We start from the raw sequence: 9960 nt of genomic DNA on the forward strand, positions 1-9960 counted from the left end.
AATTAGCATATATTGTACTCGCATCACATCCTCATTAGTTCTTCCTAATTATCAAATATTATTTTGTGATTAATTTTATGATTGTATTTGAAGCTAAAAAATTTGACATTGAATGAAAAGAACTTCATTATTGAAAAAGAAATTGGCGTAGTAAAATATTAAAATTGAAAGTATCCAATGGTTAGAAATGAAATACAAGAGGTTTAAATATAATTGAAAGTAATGGGTAAAATATTAAAATAGAAGAGAGGTTTTTTTGATATTGTTGGAGCTCCTAACTAGGAGCTTATTGGAGCTCCATAAAAGAAGGAGAGCCTCCCAAGACTTATTTTTTTAATTTTTTATTCTAAAATGCTTGAGAGCTCTTGAGAGTTTGCTAACTAGGACTCCCAACTGGGAGCTTGATGCTCTTGCTCTTACTCAAAAGAGACGCCATAACTTCTCACGGTCGTATTCGATGCAGTCGGCTTAGCAGGTGGGCTGTTGCTCGGTTAAACAGCCGATCGATGCTTTTGAGCCTCTAAATGAGTTGGAAGGAGAGTTTCACCTCTCCGTCAGCGGTTATCGAGTATGCAGCAACTAACAAGCATAAATACTAATTGACACAATCACAGAAAGTGATCTGTGTATCCAGCTATTACACAGACTGAGGGAGAGCAAAAGGGAAACAGATCGACTTAACATCTTTGTTCAAGCTCGAAGCACATAATTCACTCGTAAAGGAAGACTAATACATTGACACACAAACTACACAAAGGAGCAGGCAGAACAAGACACGCATAGTACACGGGAACAATTTGGCATGACAAAATCATAAGCTGAATGACCGCGACAAAGAAAAGGAGACTAAGATTTAGGTGTCCAATAAGTTTTAAGTACCATATTACAATGGCGAATTCTCCCAGATGCTTAGCTTCCTGTAATTCACCTTGCTCACTCAGCATAAGGCACGCAAACCCTCTGCAGTCCCGGCCCAGAAGTCATATCCTCCCATAGAAGATCAGAGAGGGCCAGTGTCAGCTCCCCAACCCGTCCTACAGTCAAAATAAAAAAACAAATTAGAAATGCAGAGGGTTCAAGGTCAGCTCTTAATCGTAGATTCTAATATTATCCTCTCTTATCTATAGTTTCATGAGCCATGAATTTGGCAATAACATGAGAGTGTCGACATCAGGTGTATAACTGGTTAAAAAAAATTCATAAAATTTTTACGAAGCCAAGCTCCATAAGGAACTCATTCAACGGGAAGCTAATTAGATAACAATTAAACTAGATAAGTAAAGGAAGTAATTACCATCCCCAACTGGGTGATCATCCCACTCAATTATAGGTAATAAAGGAAGCCCACTTCCTACATACATCATTTCAGCAGACTTCTTCGCTTCTTCAATAGTAATGTCTCCAGTTCCCACACTTTTCAGTTGGCCCTTCTCAACCAATTTAGGTGCCAGAGCGAGAAGCCTCTTGGCCGTGCAGCCGCTGAGGATTTTATCAAACGATGGAAGGAGAAGCTCCTTGTCTTTGCTTATGAATGCAACATTGACATTAGGACCCTCAGCAACGTAGCCTTGCTCATCAGCCCATATAGAGGCAAAGGCGCCCTTCTCTTCAGCTTCCATCACTGAGAGGACATTAGGAAGGTAGTTGACACTCTTCATTGTTGCAAAGAGAGGAGGTTTCATGGGAACAGTGGATGTGATGACCTTCACTCCTTCCTTGCATTGAGAAAAGCCATCATCGATGACCACTGCATAGAATGTAGGCGCAGGACAGCCTGCTGATGATAGCAAGAAGTTACCAGGCCCTGCGCTCAGCCAGTATCTGATTGAGCCTTTCTTGCATTTTGATGCTGCCGTCATCTGGATAAGTATGGTTTTCAGAGTTTCACGAGGGAAGGGGGACGATATTTTCGCTTTTGCAGCTGACCTCAAGAACCGGTCGAGATGGGTGTCTAGCTCATATAAGTATCTGTAGTTGGTATGTAAAAGAGAGAGAAATATAAGTATAGTGACAGAGAGATGGATTTTATAGGTATGCTACTGCTTCCCCTGTAAAAATTTAAATTAAAAAAAAAAAACACATTGCACAAAGTGATAGCCTTGTATATCTTATGCATCCAATCCTCTAGGTTATAGTTTGAGTTAGTTTCATTGCCAATGAAGTGAAACACAGGGCCAAACTCTGTAGTGTTTATCTGTTGTGTAATTATGTAGACTGTAGTTTTAGTTTCTTATTCTCAATTCTCAAACAGAGCACTTAAAAAACGGCAATGTGCTTTAAACATAATGGTTGAGTTTCAGCTGTAACACTATCATTAACTCTAAAGAACTGGAGCATGAAAGACGTGAAGAAGTGGAAAAAGTATGCAATTGTTATCTGCATCTATGAAGCACTTGATATCCTAGCAGCACCATAATGCAGCAAACTGGTTAAAGGATACAAGAGCTTAAAAGCCTTAAATCCCAAACTGATAATTGGATAGATACTTTTGCATGAGTTTGAGAAATAATCATGGTCAACACTTGAGGTAAAAGTTAGAAATCTCATTAGTATACGACTTCCTTTTGCTCATTCATGTCATCTATCCTTTGTTAACTTTATAAAAAATAATTGGCAGATACCTTAAATTTCTATCTACTCCATGCTTACTTTTCTAAGTATGCTGAATATTCAAGGTTATTCAGTTATGTAATGAAACAGAACTTAATCTTCATTAAGTCAATTTACATGGATTGATGTTTATATGGAAAATCTATGCAGTCTATAAGAAGGTTATGAAAACAAAAAAAGCACGGAAGATAACCATCAACTGAGTTGTGTGAATAACATACCTCTAATGCATGGTTGATCAAATGAGAAGAAAATGATTCTCAAGAGTAAAATATATTTACCAATACAGGTTAGGATGAGATAATGAACGGTAATCATAGTTGTCAAATTTGAAAAGGATTCATGAAGATGATAGAAAAACACATGACCCATCCAGCATGGATCACATAATTGATTTGTACAAAAATATAAATTAATTCTCATTAGGAAAGAGAAGGGAGGGGAAAAAGAAGAAGAAGAAGAAGATGGAAAAGGGAAAGTTATCCAGAAATTATGTGATGATTCCGGAAGAAGTTCGATATAGAAGAACTCTCAAGCAATTTAGATACTAATCGCAAATTACAATTTTTTAGCAAATGAATGATGGGGATATATGGATTTGAGCAAACAAGTTGAGGCAGTGCAATAGTTACATTTAGTTCAAACTTGGACATTCTTATTACTTTTTATAACCATTAGAGGCAAAAGTTCTTACAAATCAGGTGATATTCTCCCATGTCCACTGTTTCCTTACCTCTTTTATGTTTCGCACACTCTTAAACATGTCAAGAAGTAACAAATTGCAAGAGTAATATGAGAAAAGTCATGGGTAATTTAATTGCTCATAAAAATATCATTACTTGAACATATCTGCGAAAATGAAAGACAATACTTTGTGTAAATGCCAAAACTACATAAAAATATCATTACTTGAACATATCTGCGAAAATGAAAGACAATACTTTGTGTAAATGCCAAAACTAGCTATAGATGTATATTTGGGATTTTTTTCCATCACTATACAAACATGATTTGAACACCATTATATATCTTCTCCACTTTCCTGTAAAATATCTTGCTATATCATGCACAGGAAGAAGGACATGACTAAAATATTATACAGTACTGAGTTTAGTATTTCAGCAGCAAAGGTAATACTGCGTAAAATTGTGGATTGAAGTAAACGGGAAACATCAAAAACTTAAATGGTAAAGGAAATGTGCCCACCCGTCCATGAGCATGGCAGTATCAAAAACACCATGGCCTCTATGAACCATGTGATCATCGATGGGAATACTCATCATTGCCGGATCAAAAACAGATGAATTAATCAAAGTATGGTTAGGGTTAGAGATCGGTGAGGGTGAGGTCGGAGGGTGGAGGGTGGGGTGAGGGTGAGTTTGAGGGCTAAGGTTAGGGTTAGGGTTAGGGGAGGGTGAAGGTGAGGGTGAGGGTGAGGGTTAGGTGATGGTGAGGTGTATCAAAAACACCATGGCCTCTATGAACCATGTGATCATCGATGGGAATACTCATCATTGCCGGATCAAGGGTAATCCCACCAAAGAAGCTCGAATACATTGCTGGGTAGGGTTGCTTCTTTCCTGAGTCCCATTTCCCTTGCAACTTTTCGAGCACCTAGCGCATCCAAGTCATAGTTGCATCAGAAACCAAAACAAACATCCAGTAAAGTGAGGCTATATTTTTGGGTCATAGTTCAGTTCGATCAGTTCCAAAATCAATTTGACTCAAGTCAAAACAACTAATTTTAATCCACATACTTATACCTGGCTCGCGGAGTAAACTGGAATACTGAGATCAACAGCCATTTCTTTACCTTCTGCTTCATGGGGGTGGAAAAAGAGGTTATATCAAGGTGAGATAATTAAGAGAATTAAGATAACTGTAACTAGTGTTCGTAAAAATGCCCCCGTAGAATTAATGAAGACAAAAAAAAAAAAAGGATACAAAACCTGAGATTGGTGAACGATCCGTAGTGAATAATAGCTAGAGTAGGTACCAAAGAACTAGGTACGCTCCTATTTATAAAGTGATGAAGCAGATGAGGGGTAACGTTGAGTCATCAGATTCCAGATGTTTGTCGAGTAGCAGAGGAAAGGAGTTCCGGGCTAAAAGGAAAGTTGCAGGCGAAGGGAACCTCTTTTTTTTTAGCCTCTTTCTTTCACCAAACCTCCTGCTCTTGAATTTCTTGTGTTTTTAATTTGGGAAGATGCGTTTGTGATTCCAGCACCAGAGCGCACGCACGCATGCTGAGAAGGAAAAGACAACGTACATGACAAATCCCCCCTGTGCCCAACTAATTTTACTTTTTAAAGTATTTATTATTGTTAGTAACGGTGCGGTCTACCCAATTGAGTTGGTGGGTACTAAGCGGGCTCAGGGCGAGATTACATTCGGAAAACGTAATCTCTATACAAGAGAATTATTTATCTTTATGTATGATTATACACGATTTACATTGGTATCAGAGCGAGATTAGGGTTTGCATCTTATCTTGTTTATATGGTTTAGATCTAATTGCATTTTTGTATATATTTTATTTTGTATATTATTGCATTAGATCTGAAGTTTCTTGATGGTGATGTTGGTCCCTGGAATAGAAATTTAGGATTTTTATTTATGAAAAGATTTATTTTTATTAAAAATTAATCGTTTGGTGTAAAAATCTAATTTTGACACCGGGATGTCATATCTACATTAAAAATCTAACTTTTATGAACTAGTGGGAAATTATTAATAAATCAAGGATTTCTTACATTTTTTTGAGATCTAAAAAAATTTAAATTTTTTCAGAATTTTTGAAACATTTTTTCTATTTTATGAAAATTTAAAATTTTAAAAAAATTTGAAAATCGTAGATCTCATCGTCGTCGACTCTAAGGTGCTGACGGTGGTGGAACCAAAGGTTGGGGGCCCCGACGCTAGGGGCCCTAGAGTTCCCAGCCACCCCACCACCGCCAACACCCAAGTGCAGGTGATCTCTTTGAAAAAAAACAAAAAAAAAGAAAAAAAAACTATATTGGCCACCGCCGGTGCCAAGGGCGCTGGCGGTGGTGGGGGGATCCGGTGGGTTGTTGCTCCGGTGCTAATGCACCGGGAGGCCTGCCATTGCTTGCACTGCGTCCATTATATGATGGGGGCTTTCTTTCAAAAAAAGGACGTCAGCGCTACCCGTGTGGGATACCAGTGCGGGTTAGCTTAGTCCACTGCCGTCGGCGAACACAGGCAGTTGTTCGTTTGGCGTTGAACCCTGACATTGGGGTGGCGTCTGACACATTTGGGCAGCATCGTCGCCACTGCCACCTAGATCAGACCCCTAGGGTTTCTTAAAACCTAGGGGCAAATCTGTAAGTAAGGGTTTTTATTTAATTTAATTTTAAAAATTGAAGAAAGCTATTTTTAAATCAAAATTTTATTTAAAAATAATAAAAATCTTTAAAATTCTGGGAAAATGTCATATGTTTTTACTATTTTTCTTCAGATATTTTAGAAATTTCTGATGTCCATCCCACTAGACTTCATAATATAGTTGTTTTTGGATTTAGAAATTTAATTCTTAAACTTTAGAAGTTTAGAAAAGAATTTATACACCAAAAGTTGAATTATAAAAATCATTATAAAATTTTAAAGATTTTATGGGTAGCTATTCCAGTTAGAGCACCCAGGGTGCATAACAATTTCACGAGAAACGAAAAATCCTAATCTAATTAACAAGACAAAAAAACATCGTTAAATTAAAATTGTGAAATTGTTTGTTTATGTTTGTGAAATTAACAAAAAATATCGTTAAATTAAAAAAATATATGTGTCATATCGAGCACCAAAATATCTCCATCTGACCACTGGAGGACACAGATTCATTCTAACTATAACTGATTACTTCTTGAAATTAGCAGCCCTTCAACAAGTTTACTTAGAAATGTTGCCAGTTTCTTTACACACCATGTCAATATACCATTTAAGCATACACAAATGGATAGTCCACAATAACAGACTTTATTTCCTTAGTCATGCATATGGGCAATTCTGCAATAAGTTCTTAATTGAAGATGTGGCCTCCACACCTTACATTGTGGTAGTTACAAGTTAGGAGAGGCCTTAATAAGACCATCATCATGATAATGAAGAAATTCATCTCAGGGAACAAACATGACTGGGATGAGAAATGGGGTATGCATATAAGCTTATCACACCACTGTCTGGAATCCGGTAGAGTATACACCGTTCGTCATGGTGTATGGGTGTGAAGCTGTCATCTCGCTAGAAACCTAAATCCCATCACTTCGCACTGCATTGGCAACATAAATGACCATCGAGAACAATGCTAACCTTAACCTTTAGGAGGTAGAAGCATTAGACAAAAACCACTTGGCCGCTCAACACACATTGAGCTCTATCAAGCAATACTCTCCTAGGCATTCAATAAGAAAGTCAACAATCCAAAAAGACGACATGCTCATGACCATGCGATGACCAATAATCCCAACAGACAGTTCACAGAGGAATTCAATGAGAAACGGAAAGGGTCAATCATAATAGAGTCTGTCTATTTGAATGGCGCCTATTTTCTCATTGATGAGAAGGAAAATTTTTAGATATTCACGATCAATGGCCAACACTTGAGGAAGTACTACCCCAGATTACCTACATTACAAAAAGATGTAAAATCCTCCGGGTGTTTGGTATTTTGTCAGATAGTGAGTTTAGGAGTGTTTGGGTGACTCAAGTCATTCTTTTGTAGTGAAATTGTATCGGATGAATTTTGTTGAAGTATTGTAAGATAATATGACAATAATCAAATATCATACCCACAACAAATATAAGTGTTTTTATTAATAATATCAAAAGCAAAGTTGTGTTGCATACAAAAGATGAATAATATAAAAAAGAAGAGGAAAAAAAGAAATAAAATGAAAAGAACAAGACCAAAATTACAAACCCCCTAACCCCTATAATATCATTGCTCAATAATGGCTTATAGCTCCTTCTCATGGGTGAACGATTCATCCTTGAAGCCCTTAATCGCTAATTCTTGAATGCATTAATGGAGAGTCGTGTTGCTCATATTAGCAAGGTTATCAATTTTAGATTGAGCCTCCGCAATCTCCTTCTCCTTTAATGCAATCTCATTTTGGATTTGGAAATCCTCCTCAACAAGGGACTATGCCTCCACTTGAAGTTCGTGCAAATACTTTGACATCTTTTCAAGCATGGATTGCCAACACTGCAGGTGCTCATTAGCACGCTGGGCCAATTGTCATGTTATCTTGACATCCACTTCATGATGATAGGTAGTGCAATAGACATTCTCCATCTAAGCCTTTAGATCACTAATAGCTTGGGTGCATACTTTGATCTTCTCCTGAACCTTAGCTCCTTGACCTTGGATATCAGCAGATAACTGATCATGAAGGCCTTGTGCAAGACATTTAGCACCCGGCACTCACAATTCTTGTCATTCAACCACCTCAACAATGAACACACCTCAAATATCTTTTAAACTAGCAATCACTTTAGAATGAGATAGAGTCTCAAAACTATCCAAACAATTATTCAAGATGCGGAGCAAGTCTTTAGGTTAGCGGTCCTCTTCATCATAATCACAAGACATCGCCTTATGATGTTATAGAAGTCGTCAATGGTGTCTATCTTGAATTTGGGAGCAGGATCCTCATCCTCATCTATCGAAGCGAGAAGAGGAGATAGAGTTGGTTGTAGACATAATGGTGCGGCAACATAAGTTGATGTTAGGAGAGTGATTCCCAAAATAAAACTGGATGATTGATCTAAATGAGGTATGATGGGGTATATATAGGAAAAACCCAAAGCTAAGAAGAACCCAAGAAAAATTCTAAAAAACCCTCAAAAACTGAAAATACTCAAAACTAGCCGTTATAGACTGAAAAGACCAAAATACCCTAAAATCCAGCACTCTGAAAATTTGCGTATCTATATTTGTAGAATAAATTAAAAATAGTATATAAACTCTAAAAATAATGAAATTATGAGGGAAGGTTATAGACATGTATATGAATATGTTAGAGAAAGAATTTATAAAATATCACAACTCATTTGTGAGAAATAAATGTTTTAAAACAGATATTCTAGATTCTAAAAACTGCTGAAACATTTGATTTTGTAAAATCAATTCAGTATAGTAAATCAACTCCAAAAATGATAAACTTTTTAGAAATGATTATAAACATTTAATAGAACATGTTACAAAAGTAATTTTTTAAATTTCGTTTCCTATTTGTGAAATATAATTTATTTTATAAACTATTCAAGAATACGAAATTGTCAAAACTTGATTTTGATGAAATTTATTCCAAACAAGTTTTGAAATACTTTCCAATAGATTAATAGACTTGAGAAAAGATATAAAATAGTGTAAAAAAAATCTTTAATCCATAAACACATTATTTTATAAATAAAAAATAATTTAACTTGAAAGCGATAAACCGAAAACGTGTATGTGTATAATATTTGAGCTTTAAGCATTAACACACGATAAACCGAAAACGTGTATGTGTATAATATTTGAGCTTTAAGCATTAACACACAGAGTATAAACATTATACCCAAGATTGATGTATAATATTTGAGCTTTAAGCATTAACACACAGAGTATAAACATTATACCCAAGATTGATCTTCAATAGAGCTCGTCTTGGTAAACATGGATGAAGCTTGAACTTGAATCTTTGACTTGAATTGTGCATAACTTCACTTTGATATCCCTCCAACCTCCATTGGATATGATCATGAAAGCTCGATTCCATCCATCCTCCAACTAATTGTTTGTCTAGAATAAATAAAAAAATACAAACACTAGATAAATAATATTAGTTGTAAATTGTTTGTTAAAACATCATCAAAACAAAAAGGCCAACAATCTTTCCCTTTTTGATGATGACAAATAATTTACACAAGAAGTATATATAAAATAAACAATAAAGTATTATACTCAAAAACATAAATATACTCACATATTTCTCCCCCTTTGGCAACATAAAAAATGAGGATATAAAAAAATAGGAAAGCGAAAGATCCCCCTACCTATATGCATGGTGAGTATAGAAATAAATAATAAGGAATAGCTCTCCTATCAAAAAGCCGTAATGAATATATGCAATGATAACCAAGACAAACATATGGGAGCAAGCATAGATGAAAACATGCTAGGCAAAACTCACATAGAATATGACAATAAGGACACATAAAGATATATCAATATAAAAAAGTGTGTCTCAAAACACAAACATAAAAACAATGTATAAATAGATTTATGAAATCAAAAGAAAAAAACATGAGAATCATGAAAAAAAAGTTTTCAAATGAAAACAAATTACT

The 9960-nt window shown here is 35.8% G+C and overlaps 1 protein-coding gene across 3 annotated transcripts; it reads right to left on the bottom strand.

Moving 5' to 3' along the window:
* Window positions 1-652: 652 nt before the first annotated feature.
* Window positions 653-4861, bottom strand: LOC109827100 (D-amino-acid transaminase, chloroplastic-like). 3 transcript variants are annotated; one of them, XM_020394066.1, is made up of 6 exons: window positions 4560-4861; window positions 4374-4429; window positions 4096-4224; window positions 3817-3863; window positions 1295-1968; window positions 653-1034 (listed from the first exon to the last, which is right to left on the bottom strand). In XM_020394066.1, exons 2-6 carry the CDS (start codon window positions 4413-4415, stop codon window positions 934-936), a joined length of 993 nt encoding a protein of 330 aa, XP_020249655.1. In that variant the 5' UTR covers window positions 4416-4429; window positions 4560-4861; the 3' UTR covers window positions 653-933. The 3 variants fall into 3 exon arrangements, with proteins under 3 accessions (XP_020249655.1, XP_020249653.1, XP_020249654.1); XM_020394064.1 differs by having other exon boundaries at window positions 4374-4426; window positions 4560-4860; XM_020394065.1 differs by having other exon boundaries at window positions 3817-3853; window positions 4086-4224; window positions 4374-4426; window positions 4560-4860.
* Window positions 4862-9960: the final 5099 nt, after the last annotated feature.

Source organism: Asparagus officinalis, unplaced genomic scaffold, assembly GCF_001876935.1.
Source record: "Asparagus officinalis unplaced genomic scaffold, Aspof.V1 AsparagusV1_Un21, whole genome shotgun sequence".
In the NCBI taxonomy this organism is placed as follows: domain Eukaryota; kingdom Viridiplantae; phylum Streptophyta; class Magnoliopsida; order Asparagales; family Asparagaceae; genus Asparagus; species Asparagus officinalis.

Excerpts from the sequence above, each read along its gene's own strand:
- LOC109827100 (XM_020394066.1), bottom strand. The coding sequence starts at position 4,415 with ATGGCTGTTGATCTCAGTATTCCAGTTTACTCCGCGAGCCAG. Across the intron at positions 4,225-4,373 it reads CAGTTTACTCCGCGAGCCAG|GTGCTCGAAAAGTTGCAAGG; the intron begins GTATAAGTATGT and ends TGGATGCGCTAG. Across the intron at positions 1,969-3,816 it reads ACTGCCATGCTCATGGACGG|ATACTTATATGAGCTAGACA; the intron begins GTGGGCACATTT and ends TACCAACTACAG.